Here is a 23,103-nt window from a genome sequence, read left to right as displayed (position 1 = left end):
ACCTACAGCCGAGGATCTTCAGCGATTACTCGATATTGGAGAGGTACGGGGATTTCCGGGGATGATAGGCTCCATCGACTGTATGCACTGGGAGTGGAAAAACTGCCCAACAGCTTGGAAAAGTCAGTTCACACGTGGTTCGGGAAAGCCGACAATTGTCTTAGAAGCCGTGGCATCACAAGATCTTTGGATTTGGCACGCTTTTTTCGGCTTACCAGGTACCCTAAACGATATCAATGTTCTTGATCGGTCTCCAGTTTTTGATGACATCTTACATGGTCGAGCCCCTAAAGTGAAGTTCAAGGTCAACAACCACACTTATCGTTGATGTTAGGAGTTTTCAAGGCTCCTAAGACAAATGTTGTAGTATAGAAGATTGTCGAACCAGTTCTGAGGGATATCAAAGCACTGAGAATGCAAGTACTCACTTAATCTAAGTGCAACCAATGATTTAGATGGATTTTAAGCTATGACTAAAACTAAAAAGCAATAACAGAATGATACTTTCTTGACTAAGGGAAAAGAGAACTCATGGGCATAGGGATTAGACCTTGGGTGATCAAGTATCGAACTAAGGATGGCAAATGATCAATCAAACTATCAACCTTAAGCCTAGACACAATTCTAAGCAAGCTCTATGTCTAGATGAATGCTCATTTGCTAACATATCTCAAACATCAAATGTCTTTGGTTGAATAATATGAAAGCAATCATTACTAACAAGTCTATTAGCTATCTTAGCATCTTTAACAACAAATGTCTTTGGCAAAGTATACTAAAAGCCTAGGAGAGTTGTCTCAGGCATTTCATCAAACACCTTTTGGGTGGGAAATGTCTATTGATCAACTTTTGAGTGGCCAACTCAGAAGATGCATTATGAATACTCTACTAGCAAGGAACAAGAATGATCTACACTAAAACATCCTAGAACTAACCTAATCACCCTTAATCTCCCTAACCCATGAATTCAAAAGGTGATTACTCACTAATCTCCATGATTCCTCTTAAACCCATATTGGATTTCAGATTAACCATGTAGAGAAATAGATAAGAAATCAACAAGAACACAAGATGAAAGCAATGAAATCTGAATCAAAAGAGGTTTTTTACTAGTTCTTCTCTAGAAAAGAGATTATTTTGCCTCCTATGGCTTACAAAAGTACTTAACTTAGGTTTTGAAAGTGTAAAACATCAAAACAAATGACCAAAAGGTCCCTGAAATAACATAAAAAATCGTCCAAGCAAAACACCCGGAGTGACCTAGCATAGTCGCTCCAGGAGGTCACTCCCGACGCGTTTTTTCGTGTCTCGGCGCGTCAAAACGCGAGTGACTTGAGCTGGTCGCTCTGGCTGGTTGCTCTGGCTGGGAGTGACTTGAGCTAGTCGCTCTGGCTAGTCGCTCTGGCTGGGAGCGACCTCGGTAGGTCGCTCTGAGAGGTCACTCTGCGATGCTCGACCAGGATGGATATGCCTCTAGTAAATTGATCATAACTCCTTCATTACATCTCCAAATGACTTGAAACCACTTCCATTAGAAAGCTAACTCAATTTTCTGTGTCTCCACAAAATCTTAGCAACAGGAGATTTCTCTAAAGGCTCCATCCATGCTCATCTTTCACCTCCTTTTGGATCACAATGCTCCCAAACATCTCAAATCACTCCATGGCACACTCCAACACCTAATAAGGACAATGAATGCAAAATGCAACCTAGACATGGCTAAATCCTAATCTATATGATGAAAATGCTCATGGATGAATGGATAAAACAATGTAAATATGCAAGATATCAACTCCCCCAAACTTGTTCTTTTACTTGTCCACAAGTGAACTTTCTAGAACTCATAGGGAGAGAGGTTGAAGGTGGGAGCACATAGCCAAAAGAAACACAACTAGCACACTCTCTTATTACACTCTAGCTTCTCTAGGCCTATCTCAACTCTTTTTGCTCTTACACTCATCATCAAGCATCCACACATTCAAATCAACCAACTCTCACATTCATTAAGCACAAAACATTAGGTGAATTCTTGCAAATGGTCAGTTGGTCCAAATCATTTGGTTGGGTAAGAGAAGGTTTTTATTCAAGTGATTCAAGAGGTTCAAAACATATGATCTTTAAGGTGGTTTACTCTCGAAACAAGTAGACTTGACATTGCACATAATATATCTAAGAAAGGGATCAACTCATGCTTACAATGCTCAATCTCCATTGTTCTACCCTTTTCCCAAACATACAATTACACAATCATTCCCAAATGTCAAACCCAACTCACATCTCTCACCAAAAGATCCTAAGAACTTTAACTCCTTCTCCTTGAAATCTACAAGGGATTTTTTTTCAGAACCTCAAAATATTTCTTAGCTCCTAACAACTTTGCTAGCCCCTTTTTCTTTTCTTTTTTTTCTTTTTCTTCTCTTTTTTTTCGTTTTTTTTTTCTTTTTCCCTTTTTTTTTTTTTTTTTTTTTTAGGCTGGGGGCCAAGACTTTTAAAACTTGAGCTAGAGGCTTCTCTACTTATCCCAATAAAACAATTCACTTAAGCACAAAGAGTCTATTCTTTTCCTTTTTCATTTCTCCCAAATCATAATCACAACACTCACCCCCACCTATAGCTAGACAATAGAGTGCCCAATCTAGCAAGAATGAAGATCAAGCATTGTCGTTCCCGATACTCTCAACATTATGCACATGTAAGACTTTCCGAAAAAGGCCTCACTCATCAAACAATGAAAGCTTAAAAGGAGGGAAAGGTTTTGGGAGTGGTCTACCACTAGAGTTTGTCAAAAAAGATTGACATAAAAGATGTGACAACTCAAGTGTGTATAGCCATGACTCAGTACACAAGGGACCATGAGCAAGAAGCATTAAGTTCGTTCAGTTCAAATAAGGTTGTAGTTGGCTTCAAAGACTGAGTTTCAGCAATCAACAAGTTTCAGGAAGAGTTTTCAAGGCTCGAAACATACAAGTCTTTTTGAGAGGTGCAAAAGCTACTCAGGTGCAACGTAGTGTTCTTTACAAGGCATTTAAAATCATTGCTCCCAATGCAAGTGAATGCAATCTATATGCTCTAGACTCTCCTAGAAATGCAAATGATGCAAACTAAATGATTGTTTTTTTTTTTTTTTTTTTTTTATGCAAATAGGTATGCAATGCATGACTCAATGAAACAACATCAAAGCAAACATGATCAAATACTTGGTACCTCCCCCAAACTTGAGTTACACAGTCTCTGTGTTGTCAAGTAGAGAGAGATACCGAAAAGAAGACTAATATGCAAAAATGAAATGGTATATACAAGGGAGTGTGGTGGTTTACCTTCTATAGGGAATGAGTAGAGGGAGATGCTCCCTTCTCGTCGTCCTCAGGTGGTAACTCTTCAAGATGCTCATCAGCAGGAGTGGCCATCTCTTCAATGTAGAAGGCTTGCCCGAACACAGTTGGTTTTCTCATTTTCTCCTTGATGTCAAAGTGGAGGATGTTCTCTTTACCCAAATGGAGATCAATCGTGCCTTCCTTCACATTAACAATAGCTCCCGCTGTAGCTAAGAATGGTCTTCCTAGAATCAATGGGTCTTGAGCCTCCTCACCCATCTCAAGCACCACAAAATCTGTAGGTATCTCATACCTTCCAATCTTCACAGGGAGGTCCTCTAAGATGCCCACAGGATACTTCACTGAACGATCAGCTAACACCAGAGAGAGTCTACACTTCTTGTACTGAGTGAATCCAAGCTTCTTTGCAACAGACAAAGGCATCAAGCTGACACTAGCTCCCAAATCGCAGAGACTTTTCTCAAATACCATAGGTCCAAGAGCACAAGGTAGTGTGAAGCTTCCTGGATCCTCTAATTTCTCTGGAACATCAAGCCTCTGGATGATGGCATTGCACTCATGGGTAAGAGTCATCATGCCTTCCATCTCCTTCTTCTTTGCAGCTACAACATCTTTCAGGAAATTGTTGTATTGAGGAATCAACATGAAAGCATCGATGATGGGCATTGCAACCTGAGCTTCACTCATTTGCTTCTCAAACAGAGCCTTGTACTTCTCTAGCAGCTGCTTCTTGAATCTACCAGGGAATGGAAGTTTGGGTTCATAGGGAGGAGGAACAAAAGAACTTTCACTTGCTGGAGTAACAACTTCACCATCTTTTACTGTCTTCTTCTCTTCTCCAACCTTTCCTTTACCTTTGGCTTCCACTATCTTTTCCAAGATTTCGTCATTGATCTTCTCATCAACAATCACCACTTCATCATCTATGTTGATGGCAACCCCCTCACCTAGTTTCTCAGCATCCTTGGTGAGGGTTTTAGGAGGTAACTGCTTACCACTCCTAAGGGTGATAGCTTTGGCCTCCTTGGGGTTTTGGTCAGACTTTCCAGGTAGAGATCCTTGCTGGCGATTCTGGTGAGTGTTCATGGAAGCAAACTGATTCTCTAAATTCCTGACTGTAGAAGCAAGGTGTGAGAATTTGTTGTTGAGCTCATTGTAGCTCCCATCAATCTTGGTATGAAGGTTCTTCAACTCATAACCAACATGCTTCTCACTTCTAGTCTGAGACTCCAAGATTTGTTTCAGTAAGGTATCAGTGCTGCTCTCTTGAGGAGCAGAGGAACCAGACGAGGGGTTTTGCTGAGGCTGATAGCTGCCTTGCTGGTTGTTTCTTGGCGGATAGCCACTCTGTTGGTTGTTGGGATAGGATTTCTGTTGGTAGTTGTTGTACTGAAAATTGGGCTCCTTTTTGTACCAGCTACCATTGTTGTTGATGAAACACAACTCCTCTTGACCTTCCAAACCCTCAACCTCATTGACAGCAAGTGGATCTTCCTGCTTGGAGTTACCAACAAACTTCAGCTGCTCTTGGGTTGCTTTTTCAGCAATGAGTAGGTCGATCTTGTCTTCCAAAGCTTTGATCTCTTTCCTCGTCTGCTTATCATCTGTTCTACTGCCTCTGTCGTGGTCTCCACTGTAGACTGCATCACTCTTTACCATGTTGTCAACCAGCTCTTCTGCATCCTCCTCAGTTCTCCCCAAGAAGAACCCATTGCTAGCTGTATCCAGTCTGGCTCTGTACTTAGGAAGAGCACCACGGTAGAATGTGCTCAGCAAGCTCTCCTTAGAAAAGCCATGGTGTGGGCATTGAGCTTGGTAGCCCTTGAATCTCTCCCAGGCTTCACTGAAGCCTTCCAAGTTCTTCTGTTGAAAGCTGGAAATCTCGTTTCTCAGCTTAGCAGTTCTTGAAGTAGAGAAAAACTTCTCCAAGAATGCTTTCTTGCAGTCATCCCAAGTGGTGATGGAGTCACTGGGTAGAGACTTCTCCCACTGACGTGCCTTATCCCCCAAAGAGAAAGGGAATAGCTTGAGTTTTAAGGCATCTTCGGACACACCATTGGTTTTTGACAACCCACAGTAGCTGTCGAACCTGTCCAAGTGATCAAATGGATCCTCTAGTGCCAAGCCATGATACTTGTTGTTCTCGATCACATTGAGGAGTCCTGACTTGATCTCAAAGTTGTTGGCTGCCACAGCGGGTGCTCGGATTCCCAATCTATGACCATGAATGTTGGGACGGTCGTAAGTGCCAATGGGTCGAGCTGCTCGCTGTTGGTTTTGAGGTATATCTCCCATATCAGTACTCAATCTCTGCAAGTGAGCCTGTTGCTCTTCTTCTCTTCTATTTCTAGCACACTCTCTCTCTAAAGCTCTGATGTCTGCAGCTATTGGAACTAGGTTTGATGGACCCCTGCTCCTCAAGTTCATACACCTGTAGATTAAAGGGAGGTGAAGAAAGAGAATCAGTAACAAAAGAAAATAAAAATGACTTAGTCTCAAGCAAGTGACTAAATCTCAATGTTCAAATCTACTCAGAATTTGGCAACGGCGCCAATTTGATGTTAGGAGTTTTCAAGGCTCCTAAGACAAATGTTGTAGTATAGAAGATTGTCGAACCAGTTCTGAGGGATATCAAAGCACTGAGAATGCAAGTACTCACTTAATCTAAGTGCAACCAATGATTTAGATGGATTTTAAGCTATGACTAAAACTAAAAAGCAATAACAGAATGATACTTTCTTGACTAAGGGAAAAGAGAACTCATGGGCATAGGGATTAGACCTTGGGTGATCAAGTATCGAACTAAGGATGGCAAATGATCAATCAAACTATCAACCTTAAGCCTAGACACAATTCTAAGCAAGCTCTATGTCTAGATGAATGCTCATTTGCTAACATATCTCAAACATCAAATGTCTTTGGTTGAATAATATGAAAGCAATCATTACTAACAAGTCTATTAGCTATCTTAGCATCTTTAACAACAAATGTCTTTGGCAAAGTATACTAAAAGCCTAGGAGAGTTGTCTCAGGCATTTCATCAAACACCTTTTGGGTGGGAAATGTCTATTGATCAACTTTTGAGTGGCCAACTCAGAAGATGCATTATGAATACTCTACTAGCAAGGAACAAGAATGATCTACACTAAAACATCCTAGAACTAACCTAATCACCCTTAATCTCCCTAACCCATGAATTCAAAAGGTGATTACTCACTAATCTCCATGATTCCTCTTAAACCCATATTGGATTTCAGATTAACCATGTAGAGAAATAGATAAGAAATCAACAAGAACACAAGATGAAAGCAATGAAATCTGAATCAAAAGAGGTTTTTTACTAGTTCTTCTCTAGAAAAGAGATTATTTTGCCTCCTATGGCTTACAAAAGTACTTAACTTAGGTTTTGAAAGTGTAAAACATCAAAACAAATGACCAAAAGGTCCCTGAAATAACATAAAAAATCGTCCAAGCAAAACACCCGGAGTGACCTAGCATAGTCGCTCCAGGAGGTCACTCCCGACGCGTTTTTTCGTGTCTCGGCGCGTCAAAACGCGAGTGACTTGAGCTGGTCGCTCTGGCTGGTTGCTCTGGCTGGGAGTGACTTGAGCTAGTCGCTCTGGCTAGTCGCTCTGGCTGGGAGCGACCTCGGTAGGTCGCTCTGAGAGGTCACTCTGCGATGCTCGACCAGGATGGATATGCCTCTAGTAAATTGATCATAACTCCTTCATTACATCTCCAAATGACTTGAAACCACTTCCATTAGAAAGCTAACTCAATTTTCTGTGTCTCCACAAAATCTTAGCAACAGGAGATTTCTCTAAAGGCTCCATCCATGCTCATCTTTCACCTCCTTTTGGATCACAATGCTCCCAAACATCTCAAATCACTCCATGGCACACTCCAACACCTAATAAGGACAATGAATGCAAAATGCAACCTAGACATGGCTAAATCCTAATCTATATGATGAAAATGCTCATGGATGAATGGATAAAACAATGTAAATATGCAAGATATCAATCGTATGGCCTACTATCTTACCGACGGCATTTATCCTCCATGGGCAACATTTATCCAATCCATCCCACTTCCTCAAGGTCGTAAAGCACAGAAATTTGCAGAAATGCAAGAATCCGCCAGAAAAGATGTCGAACGGGCTTTTGGAGTATTGCAATCGAGGTTTGCAATTGTTAGGAACCCAGCTCTACAATGGGACAAGAAAAGGATAGGAAAAGTAATGATAGCTTGTGTCATATTGCACAATATGATAGTAGAGGATGAACGAGACGGATACGCTCCAATTGATACATCTGAGTTTGAGACAGGACAGTCTAGCAGAAGTTCGCAGGCGAGAAGCAGAGATAGTGTTAATGTCACCCCTGATATGTTAGCCATGCGGAGAGAAGTTCGAGATGGCGACAAGCATCATCGTTTGAAAGCTGATTTAGTGGAAAATATTTGGCAAATGTTTGGTGATGAAGATGAATAAATAAGTTATGTATGTTAGAAAAATTTCTCAATTTATGTAATGTACTTTTAATGTATTGAATAAAATGTTTTCATAATTTTAATAATATGTTTTAATATTTTATTCATCTTTTCTGAATATTTTACATTTTTTTTTAAAAAAATTAATATTATTATTTTATTCCTATGAACTCCTTCTTCGGGTTCACTAATGCAGAAAACAGCATATCCGAGTTCATAACTGTTCATGGGCCCACGAAAAAATAATAAAAAATGTTGGTTAACCCCAAAGAGGGGTTCACCAATGCTCATGCTCTAAACACACCCCGAAAAGCCTCAGCAAGGTCGCATTAATTAGAACTCCTCTTCGCTTCACAGCTGTTTAATCTCTCTCAAGTCACCACTTCTCGTGTGTGTGTGTGTGTGACCTGCTGCTCTCTTCTTACTCGCTTTCTTCTCCAGCATTGCCATGGAAGCTCCGTCTCTTACTCTTAACCTCCTCCTCCTTATCATTGTCTCTCTTCTCTTCATTTCACTCCCGAGATCTGAACCTCTCCCGGAAAACCCATCCTTGGTTCTTCTTGGCGACGGATTCGAATGGCCGACCTCTCACGTCGACGCATTCGACATAGAAAGCTTTGACGATGCGGGGGAGGAGGAAGACGACGACGTCGGTGTATCAGATCGACGGTCGTTGTACTGGAAAAGGAGGAGATACTACATCTCCTACGGTGCATTGTCGGCGAACAGAGTCCCCTGTCCTCCGAGATCTGGAAGGTCTTACTACACTCACAACTGCTTTAGAGCTAGAGGTCCAGTTCATACCTACACTCGAGGCTGCTCGTCCATCACTCGTTGCCGGAGGTAGAACAAAAGATCTGCCGCTTTGTCCCTCCACTGGCATTTTCGTAATATTGTGTTAAACCCTGATTTAATTACGTTTAATTAAGACCGGGGATTATTATTACAGTGCTATTTCATGTATTAAAATTATGGTAATTACCAAGGTCACGTGGTTTTGGGTTTGTAATTTTGCTACTCAACTTGTGTTATCTTTTTGTCGGTGAGTTTTAATTAAATTACTAATGTATTAATTTTTGTACTGTTTTATGAACTTAAGTCACATCTATATTAGAGCTAGATATTTTATCCGTTAACTTTGATTCGATTCGTTATTCATTTTAATTTGATCCGAAAATTCTATATATCCGTAAACTTTCGAAGTAAAGCAAATATTAAAAATTAATATTCGTCAAAATCGAAGAAAATCACAAATATTAAAATTTTGGGAAGCAGATATCTGCTCTGATCCGGTAATATATAAATATATGTATATCTTGATTATATAAAAGTTTTATATGAATAAGTTTATATAATTAGTATTCTAATATATGATTTGAAGAATTCTATTCTTATTTTTACTTATATAAAAGTATTACATTAACTTTTTTTTATGAAATTATAACTTTTTTTTAAAGTGTTGTATTATTATAATTGTTAAATAAGTTTAAATTCTACAAAATATCTAGTTTCGCTACTTTTTTAACTTTTATTTTATATATCATGCAAAAAGATATTAAAAAAAACAAATTTGTATCGAATTTTTAAAATTATTTGTATTAATCAGAACGGATGAGATATCCGTAAATATCCGTAAATATCTATTTATTTTTCTGATATCCGTATTTTTCCGAAGCAAAACAAAATTTTTTTTTGTCATCAACTTTACAGACTCATACAGATTCTGTAAACCAAACTGGGAGATATTGATCCATGTGAACGACGAAAGACGGCTGAATCCTGACACTGCGTGCTAGGCTATCCGCCTTTGTATTTTGCGCTCTTGGTACATGGACGATCTCTAATCGGAGGAAACTTTCTCTTAGGATTTTAATGTCTTTCAAATAACTTGCAAACGCTGGCCACTCTTCTGGTTCCGAAACCATCTTCACCAGTTGAGAACAATCCGTTGCAAACGTAACCTGAAATTGACGTAAGTTCCTCATACATTCCATAGCCCAGAGTAGTGCTTCCATCTCCGAATGGAGAAGAGAGAGACTAGCCCGGACATTCCTCGCCCTCCAGCAACCCATCGAAGCCTTCTAAAGTACTATACCAACCCTGTTCGGAGAAAAAAATATTATCTTTCCAGGAACCATTTACGAAACACCATCCACCTGGATTTGACAGTGAAGACATAATCTCTACCTGTGGGACCATCCTCTTTTCATTCACTATCTGGGCTTCAGCCCAAAGGGTTGATTCTGTTTCTGCCAATTCGAGCGTATCCTAAGGATCAATATCCAGATTGCTAAAGACTTTACTATTCCTTCCTTTCCAGATATATCATAGTATCCATGCAAACTGGTGATCATCTAACTGCGGAAAGACTCTCCAGAAAAGATGATCCATATTTGTAAAAAAAAGATTGTGTTGGAAACATAGTTGGATTTGATGGTATCTTTGAGAGAGCCCAAACCTGAAGTGCTGGAGGACTTTCGAAAAACATATGACTTATGGATTCCTCGTCAGCTCCGCATCTTGTACAACATATATCACCAGTTATCCCTCGCGCTTGTAAATTTTTCTTGACCGCTATACACCCTATCACCAACTGCCAGAGAAAATGTTTAAGCTTTGGTGGGCACCTTACTTTCCAACAGAATGACTTCAATCCATCGACCGTAGGTCTAAACAATACTGGTGGTTTTTCTCTATCAGGATAAACCCGTTCTACCTGATATCCAGATTTAACCTTGTATTTCCCATTTGTTGTGAAATGCCATCCATCTCTGTCTATCATCTGGAATCTGCTCAGTGGTATGCTCTCGATAATTTTCACATTCTGTGGGTCCACTAAAACCTGAAGTGCCTGCGAGTTCCAAATTCGCAAAGTGGGATCTATAAGAGAATCCACTGTGAGGTCTGGGTAAAGATTATGTTGGTTTTTATTTGCTGGTATTGGGCGAGTGGTTGGGAGCCAAGGATCATTCCATACAGGGATAGAAGATCCTGATCTCACTTGTTTGATTAGTCCTTTGCTAACCAGAGATCTAGCTGATGTAATACTCCGTCGGCCATATGACAGAGAGTATGAGCGAATCGGTTCTGGGGGTGAGGCGTTCCTGTAATACCGACCTTTAAAAACGCGAGCAAATAAAGTATTTGGCTTCTCAATCAATCGCCAAAACTGTTTACCAAGCATCGCTCTATTGAAATCAATGATGTCTTTAAAACTCAAACCTCATTCCTCCTTGCTAACACATACTTTGTCCCAAGATTTTCAATGCATTCCTCTCGTACTTCTCCCTGGGCTCCACTAAAATTGGGCTACCGCACCTGTCAGTATTTTTGCGGTTGCCTTAGGCAATCGGTAACAGGACATCACATGATTTGGTAATGTCGTAACCACTGATTTAATAATCACTTCCTTTCCTACTTTTGTAAAGAACTTAAAAATCCAGCCATTAACCCGTTTGTTTAGTCTATCCTGCACGAAACCAAAAACCTGAATCTTTGAGCCTCCAAGGTTTTCTGGTAATCCTAGATAAGTTCCCATTTTTCCAAGATTCTGAATGCCCAGAATGTCTCTCATTTCCTGTCTGTTTGACTCTTCAATTTTATGTCCAAATTGGATCGAAGACTTCTCAAAATTAATGAGTTGACCTGATATCATCTCATATTCCTTTAAGATTATGAGAATAGTTTGACATTCTTCTCTTTGGGCTTTGCCAAAGAAAAGACTATCATCCGTAAACAGTAAATGTGAAATCGATGGACATGCTCGAGCTAACTTCATGCCTGTCAATTGTTTCCCATTCTCCGCCTTTTTAATATTTGCAATCAAAGCCTCAGTACATAGTATAAATAAATAAAGAGATAAAGGATCTCCTTGTCGTAACCCTCGATTTGGAATAATAAGGCCCCTTGGTTGTCCATTTAGTAAAATCCGATATTGAACCGATGATATACATTTCATCATTAGCTTAATCAAATGAAGATCAAAACCCATCTTCTCTAGTAAAGCTTTAATAAAGTCCCATTCCACTCTATCATACGCTTTGCTCATATCCGTTTAAATTGCCATATATTTTCCTTGACATGATTTGTTAGTCCGTAATCCATGAAACATCTCCTAAGCTATAAGAATGTTATCAGTTATCAACCTCCCTGCCACAAATTCCGATTGAGTTTCCGAAATAAGAGACGGCAGACAGAGTTTCAGCCGCTGACACAGAACCTTCGAGATAATTTTATACCCGACATTACATAGACTAATTGACCTCTGTTTCGTCATCCTTGTAGACCTCTCCGTCTTTGGAATCATACATATATTAGTGATATATGTAAAGCAAATAAAAAAAAATAGATATTTGTAACATACGAAGCAAATCACAAATACTTAACTTCGAAAATCCTGATATCCAATCTGTGTCCGGTCCTAATCTATATACATGGTTGCGGGCAGGGGCAGGTTTAGATGATGACTAGGTGGGGCAAGTGCCACATACAAAAATCTAAATCTTTCTTAGTTTTGTTGAAATTTTAGGAACACGTGTAGTTTAAGCTTCACATTTGGTTGAAAACTAACTACAACCACTGAGTTTTTTGTTGATTAATATAATGTTCCCCATTTTATAGTTTTAGCTTCACCATGCGGATGTGGTTTTCATTAGTCAATGGGCAGCTACTTATTGGGCTAATTCTTTTAGGCCCAATTTATGAGTTTGGGTCGTGTATTATATATGGAGCTATCCGAAGAATAGTTGTTCTCTTTTCTTTTAGCAACTATAGTTGTTGTCTTTAATCTTTTATCATGACGTGCTGAGTGAGGTAGGAACGCAAATAGGCTAGAAGAACTGTACTAAATAGATACCACAACTTGTATAATGCCCACATGTAATAAAAAATTAAAAACTCTTCTTATCATGAATAGTCAAAGACGGCTTTTCATTTGGCTTTTTCGTTTAAAATTCTAAACAAGAAAGACAACATAAAAGGATTTGGATTTGGTATGTTTTAGAATGGCCTTTCTGGTTGAAATGAAAAGAAACATGCTTAAATTGAAATGCATGAACTTGCGCCTGGCGGCTGATTATGCGTTTGGTTTCACATAATCTAAATCTTATTTTGACATGAGATTAATCGTACTTGTTCCAAAATATAATATATACTACCTTGGTTTTATATAAAAAGATTAAGCGATGATAAACGATGTGTGATTTGACGTTGCATCCTAAGAGGTGTCAAAATCTAAAATTCCAAGTTACACGAAATATTCCAAAACTTTATATTGTGGATTTCTTCAAATTAAGGACCCCTATTGACTTGCCTACAAGGTTAAAAGTCCACTTGGATGCCTAAGTTGAACTAGAACGTGGAAACAAGCCAACTATTCTGATCCAACTTTCAAAATAAACCAACTAAGTTGGAGATATCCACAATATACATCCTCTTCATTTATATTTTCACCATAATTTAAAGTTGACTACTGGAGGAACTCAAACGATTAGCCGATAATCCATTTGCAATGGTCAGCGAACATGTTCAACAGAAATTAATCACTAGTCTTCTATTATTATCTCGTTCTCGAAATTCTGCTTGGGGCAATACATTTATCGATGTATAATATGATACTAGGTTAAGATCCGCGTCTTACGCGGGATGAATATTTTTATATAAATTATTTTATATATTATATGTTTATAACATATTATGAAATAATAAATATATATTGAATAATTAAAAAGTCATTATCTACTACTTATATATTTAAATTGGTGTAAACATATAAATAAATTTTATAAATCGAAAAAATATTTTTTCTATTTGGTATGATATATAATTAAATTTAAATGATAGTAACATATATATGGTATATTTTAATATTAATATTTATTAGATGATGCTTTTTGCTCATATTTTTATCATTTGTATTTGTATCTGTTATAGCAAAAAGTCTAAATTAGTGATAACAAAATTTCCACTGTGGGATTAATCGTTTAAGTAATTTATAATATTTTTAAAAATTAAGTTGTCAATATTTTTTCAAAACTTTCAAAATTAATATATTTATGTATTTTTATATGGCATATAGTTTAATTTAAAATGATACATATATTTATATATCTTTTATTTCTAATACTTATTAAATGAGACTTTCAACTTATATTATTTTTAATTATTTGTATCATATCATAACAAAAGTTTTAAATCATAGATCAAAAAATTTGAATGTGATTTTTTTAACAATTTTAGTAATTTATACTCGTTTTTAAAAATTCAAAATATAATATATAAATATTTTTTTAATTTTTATTATATGGTTACTATGATTGTTTAATTTATTTTAATAGCTTAAAATTAAACAAATATAATTATAATACACACTCATTTTTATCAAATCTTTATTATTCAAAATCATTAATTGTCATATATATATTTTAGCCATATTAGACAATTCCGTAATCTTATTTAAGGAAATAACGAAGCACATTAATAATGTATTTATTGTGGTTTAATAAAATGCTTATTATATATTTAGATGGAGCAACATATTTCTCTAATAATTCTAAGAATCATTCTAGTGATGACATGTGGCTACAAAAAAATGTTGCAATATTTCTAGAATAATATATAGGGGATATATTAAGTGACTTACATATGTTGTGATGTTTTTTTTTTTTTTTTTGCTAAAAACATATGTTGTGATGTTGAAGAATTACATCGTTAGCTTTGTTTTTTTGTGTTTTCAAATGACGTCTAAAATTTAGGGACTTTATACAGAAACTACGGTATATACTATCTACTACATTTTAGTATACATAATAAGGTTACTTTCAGAGGTACCACACGTTATACTAAAGGGTTTAAAGTTGACATGGCCTATTTAGGGAATTTATAGAGAAACTAAGGTATATACTATATACTACATTTTCGTATACATAATAAGGTTAATTTCAGTGGTACCACACGTTATACTAAAGGCTCTATATATGTATTAGGAAGACGCCTCGCAAAGTACTGGAAACCGCATCTATAATTTGATAAAATTCAACCAAGTTGCTTTGGTCTAGTGGTATAGGAGTTCCAGTTGGAGTGCTCGTTCCTGGGTTCGAGCCTTGGCCACTGCAGAATTTACATATGAGCTGCAGCATCCGAAACCGAAGACCGTTACATGGTGAGCCACATGGTGACGTCCTAACAGCGTTCATGCTCACTTCGGTCTCTAGTCTGGACCACTTCGATGGGATTAGGATACTCGGTTAGCAAAAAAAAAAATTGATAAAATTCGTTGTTAATGGAGCTGCTTGAACCAAAAATGCAAAAGTATTTGATGAAACCTCCAAGAAGAAAACCGTGGGCCCGTATTTGTTTATTGTTTAAGTATCTCTAAATTTTCAATAATTTAACAAATTACCAAAAATACGGAGAACAACTCATCCTCGGATTCAGTGAATCCCTCCAAGTTGCTTGGGAGTGTTGGTTCATAACTTCATATCCATTAATCTCACATTTCTCTCGGTAGCGGATCTAGAAAAAAATTGGGATAATTTGCGGAAAACCAATAAAAGATAGTGATACTAGGAAAATGCTAAAAACAGTGAAAAATTAGATGTTATTGTGGTGTCAGAACATACAAAATTACCTCCAAAGCCCTCGTGAAGGTTTCTTCTGATTTAAGGTTGTAGGTTTGTAGCTAGCATGAAGATCTGTCAAAGATTCTGTGAAGATTTTGTCAGAGCAAATTCAGCCATTCGATTTATAAACTTAAGAAAATTTTATATTTCTTTCTCTCTCATTAGCGTTGGCTTCTATCTCCACTTTCTTCTTCTGTTTCTTTTTTTACTTTGCCAATGAATCTAAACAAAATCAGGGGATATATGAGTTCCAAACAAACTCATGAGCTCATAAGTTTTTGTGCTTTTTCTCTGTTTCCTTTCTTTACATAATCACTTGATCATACCCAACCACTCATCACCACAATCCCAAACAATTGACGTAACCGCTTTTTACAAGCCAACAAGCTCATAGTCGCCACCACCGCATCAGTACCAACAAAACTCAGCCGACTACTTGAACATGAACATGGAAATGAGCGGGTGAAAAAGAGAAGAGGTAGATCGAGGAAATACAAACAGAGATCATGTAAAAAACAGTGGCTAATACCAAAACGTTGACAGCTAGTTTTATATTTATACTGCTAACACATTATTTACTTGTTATTAGAAAAATTGACGGCTAATTTCATATTTACATTGCTAACACATATTTACTTGTTATTCTGATTAACTCTATAAAATATAAAAGTTGCATGTCAATATAAAATTACGTACACGACTTAATATATTACATAATGGTTACATGTTAGTTATATGAAATTTAACCTCCAAATTAGAAATATCATCTGTAGATAATGTAAATAATTATGTATAAATTCATAATCGGCTAAAAAATACATGTCCTTTTAAATATATTATTATCTTCAACAAAATTAATATATTTATTTTTAAATTTTATTATCTGGTTAAAACTTTCAAAGAACAGTTAAATATAATGTTAGCTATCAAAGAGAAATGTTAGATGTGTACAAATATTATTAGTTGGACAACAATTCTGTTAAACTAGTTACAATTTATATTACTCGGACAATGGTTTTGACAATCTGGTCGTGCATGAAAATAATTACGTTTTATACATAATTGGCTAAAAAATACATGTCCTTTTAAGAATATATTATCTTCAACAAAACTAAAATATATATTTAAAAAGTATTATTATCCAGTTAAAACTTTCAAAGCTCAGCTAAAAGTAATGTTAGCTATCAATGAAAAATGTTAGATATGTAAAATATAATATTAGTTGGACAACAATTTTGTTAAGCCAATTTCAAAATATATTAGTTGGACAATAGTTTTTACAATCTGCTTGTGCATGTGGTTCTCATTGTTTATCCAACTAAGCAAAATATTGTATTTTTAGTTGCGGATGATGTCCATTTTTGTAGAAGGTTACGAAAACGTTTAGCATGGATTCAAATAGTTTTTGGACTGAGATATTTTTGTAATTGTCGAGTCACTTGTAAATATTTTTTCTAATTTTTTGGTTCCACTTTATCATTTGGAGTTTTGACTTCATCGGCGTCGGTGGCACTGAGGATCTGCCTGACTGCGAAAGGTTTGTTGTACGGCATCACTCTAACACCGATAGGCTCATCAACGAGAGAGAAGAAACTCTCCAGGATCAGATAAGGTGAGCTTTCTGAGTTGTTATTCTCCATCTACAGCTCTGTTCTTTAGGTAGACGATTAGATCTCAGAACTGGTCTATGTTCTAAACAGATAAGAACAAAGTGATTTAAGAGAGAGAGAGTTTGGTACCCTCACTCTGATTCGTTCTTCACGAACGGCGAAAATTCTCTCCGGAATGAGAAGTTGTGAAGCTCAGTGTTCAGCGTCTTCCATTTCGTCTCAAGTTAGAAAATTTTGGGTTTGTCATAGATTGGAGGTGTTTCTGAGAGGAAAGAGGATGGGAGAGGAGATATGTTGAGAGATCTTCAGAATTAGTGAAGATACGATGGAAGAAAGAAAAAAATTGCAATATAGAATCATAAACATGGTAAGGGTTGTAGTTTTGGACTGACAATTCCTGTGAAAAATCTTGTGATATCTTTTAGATAGCTTTTGCATAGGCACCCCAGATATGAAGTTATAGGGGTATCAGTGTCCTCCGAAATTGTCAATAGTATCGAAAAGGTGCCCTTTTGGCAGTATGCAAAATAGCGTAGAAATGGTTGGTAGACGTCCTAATTTCTCAAAAAAATTTCATCGGAGGCAAATAATAATTTAAATAAAAATTATTATTTAATAATTATTTAATATTTTATAAATGCATTTTTCAATTTTATAAGTGAATTATACAATATAGTTTAATAGGGATGCAAACCTCATATTTCTTTTTGTTTATTAATGTAAATAAAAATTTCAATTTTGTAAATAAATTCTAAAAACAATAATTTCATGTTTTTTTGGTGTGACAAATATAAATGCATATATATTCAGATAATAAAAAACAAACTTTCCTCAAAAGAAGTACGTATATTATTTTTCATTATGAGTGGATAGCTATTTAAAAACAACTAGATTTCGATCCGCACAACCGTGCGGGTTTCTTATTTCTATACTAAAATATTTTAGTTTATATAACAACATTTACCAATAAATTAATGTAATTTAGTGTTATATATTATGTAATTCTATAATAGCTATGTTTACGTGGCTTATATATTATTCATGAGAAGGACTCATAGCCCTGTTGGCAAAAAAAGGTATCTATCATTTTCGTTCGAGCTAGAACGTGCACTATTGGATATTGATAATAGGTGAAATGGGTTCAGCCCAAATGGATGAATTTATTGGATAGTGATCGGCCCATTACAACTATCTTATGTTTAGACATTCAGTTTACATAGGCCCATTAATAAATCCAACATCTATGGGATTATGGTTCTGCTCTTATCAAAATTTGTTCAGAAAGGACTCCAGTACTCAATTGTTTCAAAGAATTCACCATTCACGTCTTTCTTTAGAATTCACGTTAACTTCCAGGTAGACTGGGCAAGCAACGTCTTTGGCTTTGGAAGAGCAAGAGGCACTGTTTGTAATTCTCCCGTGACTAACGAGCTCTGATAGACATCCTTGTAAGTACGTACGATCTTGGCCCAGTTTTTAGGACCATACTTTTTAAACCCCCCAAACATTGTTTGGTCTTCAGCTGAAGAAAACAAACGGGAGTTTCTTATCAGAGGCTTTGGAGTTTTTACTGGTCATTGTCATGTAACGGTCTTTGATGTTAACTCAGTACATCTTCGTAAGCACCTCTGATACTGGACCAGACATTTAGTGCCAAACTTCTTAAACCCATCAAGTATTGCTTGGTCTTTGGAGTTAATTCTTCTCTTTCTCTCCTACTATCGGTGGTCCAGCTACATCCCCCAAGGAACTAAGGTTTCCTCACAGTGAGTTTCCACCCAAGGTCAAGAGCGCTGTCATGGTCTTCATCAAAGATGGTGATTGAAAAAGTCGTTGCTATCACCATGTGGAGGATGAGAATAAGGAAGATTTGATCCACAGAGCTCACACTTAATCTTGTCGTGTGGAAATTCAAATAAGTAAAAATATAATTAAATTTTCTACGTATATGTAAAGGGTTTATATGTAAAATAATTAAAAAAAAAATAGATTTGTAGAAGGTAGAAAGAGATAGGAAGAAAGGGTAAAATTTTGATTAGTTAATGTATTGTAGTTTTTTTGGGTCGTTTGACCAAATTTTCCTTTAAAAAATGTAGAGAGAAATAATAAGATGTTATTCTATATTGAACCCAACAATATAAAACCTATTATCTTATACCGTCCTTCAAAAACCCAATAACCAACCTAGGCCTAAACCAACCAAATTCTAGTCATGATTATAAGTTCATATCTCAGAAAATAACTTTTGCTTTAACCTAGTAAATCAAAATAGTTATTATACACTACCAGTTAGTGTGGATTTGTAGAGACCCAGCTTATCCTTGTGGCCAGAGAATATTTACTTTTTTGAGATAGCAAAGAGAAAACAGATAAAGCCCAATAACACACTGCATGCCATTTTTGCTTTGAAACAAAGAGCTATTACAAAGAAGGGCACTACAAGGTCCGTGACTTTATTCTTTCCATCAAGCCCTTTAATTTTGTCACAATTTACCACTATGTCCAGCTAATCGCTATGGGACTAGCCACCACGTGTTTCCCATCTGACCATTCGATGCTCCCGAACCTATTAGACCTAGACGCCTTGGACGAGTTTACTGTAAACATCACTGTATACGATTTCTTCTCGTTTACTTCTTTGAAATTCAAAACCGCCGGTTCAACCAAAATCTCCACATCAGTAGTCTCCGAATTTACTTTAACCGAGTAAGACCCGGCTCCTCCCACGCTCGTGACAGTGCGCGTGTACTTGAACACGCCGGATCCGTCAATGTTAACGGCGAACAACGGATAGTTTAGATCAGCGACGGAGTACGATTTACTCGGATCGCAAGTGTAATTGCGTCTTGACACACTTGTGATCTGCGACGGTGTGTAATTCAACGCACAGAGGAAGCCTAAGTAATCCACCGTCGTTAGATCGTAAATAAGTCCCGGATTGATCGCCGTCGTCGGCGACACGTGTCCTGCGCCATGCTCAAACAGCGTTGAAGGTTTCCCCATCGTGACGTCGAGGATCGGTTTCCCGTCGTTATAAGTTTTGTAAGCGGTGGTCATGAGAGCCAATCTGATCGCCGCCGGGATCCACTCCGGATGCACGGACTTGAGAAGCGCAGCTAAACCGCTCACGTGAGGGCAAGACATGGACGTTCCTGAGATGATGTTGAACTCCACGCGTCTAGCATCGGAAGCTAGACCGGTAGGTCCCTTGGATCCGGTCCAACCGGCGAGGATATTAACTCCCGGTGCGATTAAATCTGGTTTAAGAATATCGGGCGTGATCGAATTAGGTCCTCTCGAGCTAAACGCCGCAACAACCGGAGACGGCTGGACGTTAACAACGGTCCCTCGAATCAAAACCGAAGCGGTTGGATTCGGATCGGTTAAGACGTAATGCCGGATAATATCACCGGCCTTCTCTCCCACGGCGGTGGCAGGTAACAAATGAGCATCCGCCACAAGCTCCTCTCCGTTCTCCGCCGTGTTAGCGAGAATCATCCCGAGTCCGCCGGCAGCCTTCACCACCTCTCCTTTCTGAACCCTAGCGTTCACTCCTCTATCGCACATCACGATCTTCCCCTTCACTTTCTCTGGAATCAAAGTCCCGGGCCCACATAGATTCCCATTAGCCGCGTTACTAGCATTCCCCGCGTAAACAAACGGCAGCGTTTTATCCGGAAGGGCGTCTCCTTTAAACAACGAAACGCCCGAGTAATTCTTCCCGTTTCCGAAAACCGCAACCGCCGGAAAATCGCGATCTATCGTACCCGCACCAACGGTGGTGATCCACGGAGCTACGTTCGATAAAGTGGACGAGCTGGGACCAGAATTACCGGCGGAGCAGGAGACTAATATCCCTCTCTCCATCGCGGCGAACGCTCCGATCGCGACGCTGTCTCAATATTAATCCGACGTGCCACCGCCGAGAGACATGGACAAAATGTTAACGTTATCGTCGATAGCTTTATCGATCGCAGCTAAAATATCGGAGCTGAAACAACCGCCTTCCCAACAAACTTTGTAAACGGCCACGCGAGCAGGCTGGTCTATTTTATCCGACTCTCAGTAATAATGCCACGATGAGGTATTGAATATTGTCCACGTCCCTGATTGATTTCATATAGTATTAAATTTTGGGAAAAATAGTATGTATCAGGGTTTTAATTGGACCATGCTCTTTATCTTCTTGTTTTGGAACTTGGTTAAAATTGAACTGTGTGCCTACAAAATTCACCTCATGAACATTTCTCTTCTTCTTTCAGTTATATAAGAAGTGAAAAACTAACGCAAAATCAAAAAGTAAACTGATGATTTTAGCCTTTTAACCGTGAAAAGATATATAGGCCGTTAATCTAAGCCCTTTACATGATTAAGTTGGGCAATTATAGGCCCACGTAATCCACATTTTATAAAATAACTGGTACAGTATTTGGCAATTATAGGCATTTTAATCAAAACTGAAAGACCACATAGTGCATTTGTGTTGCTGTATACTAGTTTGAAAAAGTACTATTTAACAAGATCATCCCATTTGCAGTATTGACCACCGGCCAATGCACGGTAGTAACGGTCTCTGCAATAGACCGGTCTTCCATCAGCAGCCTCAGCCGCGGCTGCTGCCAAGTCATCATCAGTGACAACATCTGTGGGCAACCGAAGCAATTGTTCTTTTCTGCATAGTTTGTATAAAAGAAAAGAGATGAGAGTGTGGCTCCAACCAACGTTCTGATAGTTTGGTATTACTGATTGATCTATCTCCTTGTTACCTCATATTGAACTTGTTGTTGGTTCTTGAAATAGAAACCTCTGGTTGGTTATCCTTAGATGATCTTAGAGTGGTTTTAAAGAAATCCTCGACTGGTGTTGCGAAAACGAACAGCACGAATGCTGAAACGAGCAAAGCTCCTGTTCCAATTAATGTCTGCTTCAGCATCTTGATTACTGGCTTCACCTGAAACTCACAAATGTAGCCTCAGTTTCTTTTTTTTTCTTTTGCCTTTCCAGCATTTGAATAAGAAACAACATTGTCTGCATTTATTTACCTTGTAAGAGCCTAACAGCCTGTCCCTAGCCAATACCTGAGAAGAAACAAAGATGGAAATGCATTTGGACCAAAGGAATGTTCATTTCTTGTAGTGAAAAGGGAAAAGCAAACCTCTGGAGGCTTAACCCACATTTGGCCATCATACCATCCGCTCTCTTCGTATGGAATAACAGCAGAAAGTAGTCTATCTCCAACATAGCTCCATCCCTAACAACAAACAAACCAACTTCTCATTTATATTCACTAATAAATTAATGTTAAGCTGGGGAGAAGTCTATTAACTAAATACCAGGTAAATTCTCAAGACAATCAACGAAACCAGGAATAAAGTCCCAGTCCCTGCAGCTATAACAAACCTCAAAGGTTCCTGCCAGGAAAATTATATTATAATCTGTAAAAAAAAAAAAAGAGTGTACAAACACATATCTTCTTCTTCTTCTTCTTCAAAAGGGAGAGGGTCACTGACTCTGGAAGGATTAAAGCTAGCAGCAGCGATGGGAACACCAAGGACATTGAAGGTGACCAACCAAAGACCACCGAGACGAAGAAAGAATTTGCTTGGACCCAATTCTCCCCATGAGTACAACATCCCTTCCTTCAAAGCCGAATACTCATTCACCTAAATAACCCCAACAAAAGGGTATTATCAAAAAAAAAATTATTTCATCTATATATTTATAGAGTTAGAAAAAAATGACAAAAAGTAAAATATACTTACAGGTCTTTGGTCTGAAGGAACTTGTATCTCAGAACTGGGATCCCAGCTTTGTCCAGAGAAACTCATGCTTCCATTTCCGTTACCTTCTTCCTTCATTGCTTTCACAGAAACTCTTACAAACATCTGCTTCTTCTTACCATCATCGCCATATTTAACGATCGACGATGAATCATAGTAATTGCCGAGCTTTCTGTTACAAACCCGGTGGGGTATCTTCGGAAGCAAAGGGTAATTAGCACTTAATCTTAGCATTGCGAATGAGTTTGCGAGTGGGAGAGTAGCGTTG

At 37.7% G+C, this 23,103-nt stretch overlaps 2 protein-coding genes, 1 long non-coding RNA gene, 1 other non-coding gene and 1 pseudogene across 4 annotated transcripts; 2 read left to right on the top strand and 3 right to left on the bottom strand.

The window, feature by feature from the left end:
* The first annotated feature begins 5,124 nt into the window (after nt 1–5,124).
* LOC125578692 lies at nt 5,125–5,231 on the top strand. Its single transcript, XR_007316775.1, has one exon. It is a non-coding gene; the product is annotated as a small nucleolar RNA R71 (small nucleolar RNA).
* Nucleotides 5,232–8,140: 2,909 nt separating this feature from the next.
* On the top strand, nt 8,141–8,956 carry LOC125578419 (protein RALF-like 34). Its single transcript, XM_048741054.1, has one exon. It carries the CDS (start codon nt 8,275–8,277, stop codon nt 8,671–8,673), a length of 399 nt encoding a protein of 132 aa, XP_048597011.1. The 5' UTR covers nt 8,141–8,274; the 3' UTR covers nt 8,674–8,956.
* A 7,597-nt stretch (nt 8,957–16,553) lies between these two features.
* LOC125578418 lies at nt 16,554–18,935 on the bottom strand. Its single transcript, XR_007316513.1, has 2 exons — nt 17,185–18,935; nt 16,554–17,093 (listed from the first exon to the last, which is right to left on the bottom strand). It is a non-coding gene; the product is annotated as an uncharacterized LOC125578418 (long non-coding RNA).
* A 487-nt stretch (nt 18,936–19,422) lies between these two features.
* On the bottom strand, nt 19,423–21,501 carry LOC111200311 (annotated as a pseudogene).
* Nucleotides 21,425–23,069, bottom strand: LOC111200309 (protein CONSERVED IN THE GREEN LINEAGE AND DIATOMS 27, chloroplastic). Its single transcript, XM_022691072.2, has 7 exons — nt 22,818–23,069; nt 22,566–22,718; nt 22,389–22,466; nt 22,211–22,306; nt 22,098–22,133; nt 21,822–22,006; nt 21,425–21,727 (listed from the first exon to the last, which is right to left on the bottom strand). The coding sequence occupies exons 1-7, from the start codon at nt 23,067–23,069 to the stop codon at nt 21,565–21,567; spliced, it is 963 nt and encodes a 320-aa protein (XP_022546793.2). The 3' UTR covers nt 21,425–21,564.
* Between the last annotated feature and the right edge of the window lie 34 nt (nt 23,070–23,103).

The sequence above is a fragment of the Brassica napus genome, chromosome A9, assembly GCF_020379485.1.
Source record: "Brassica napus cultivar Da-Ae chromosome A9, Da-Ae, whole genome shotgun sequence".
In the NCBI taxonomy this organism is placed as follows: domain Eukaryota; kingdom Viridiplantae; phylum Streptophyta; class Magnoliopsida; order Brassicales; family Brassicaceae; genus Brassica; species Brassica napus.
The sequence above is the reverse complement of the archived record's forward strand: the minus strand, read 5'-3'. Positions and strand labels throughout refer to the sequence as shown.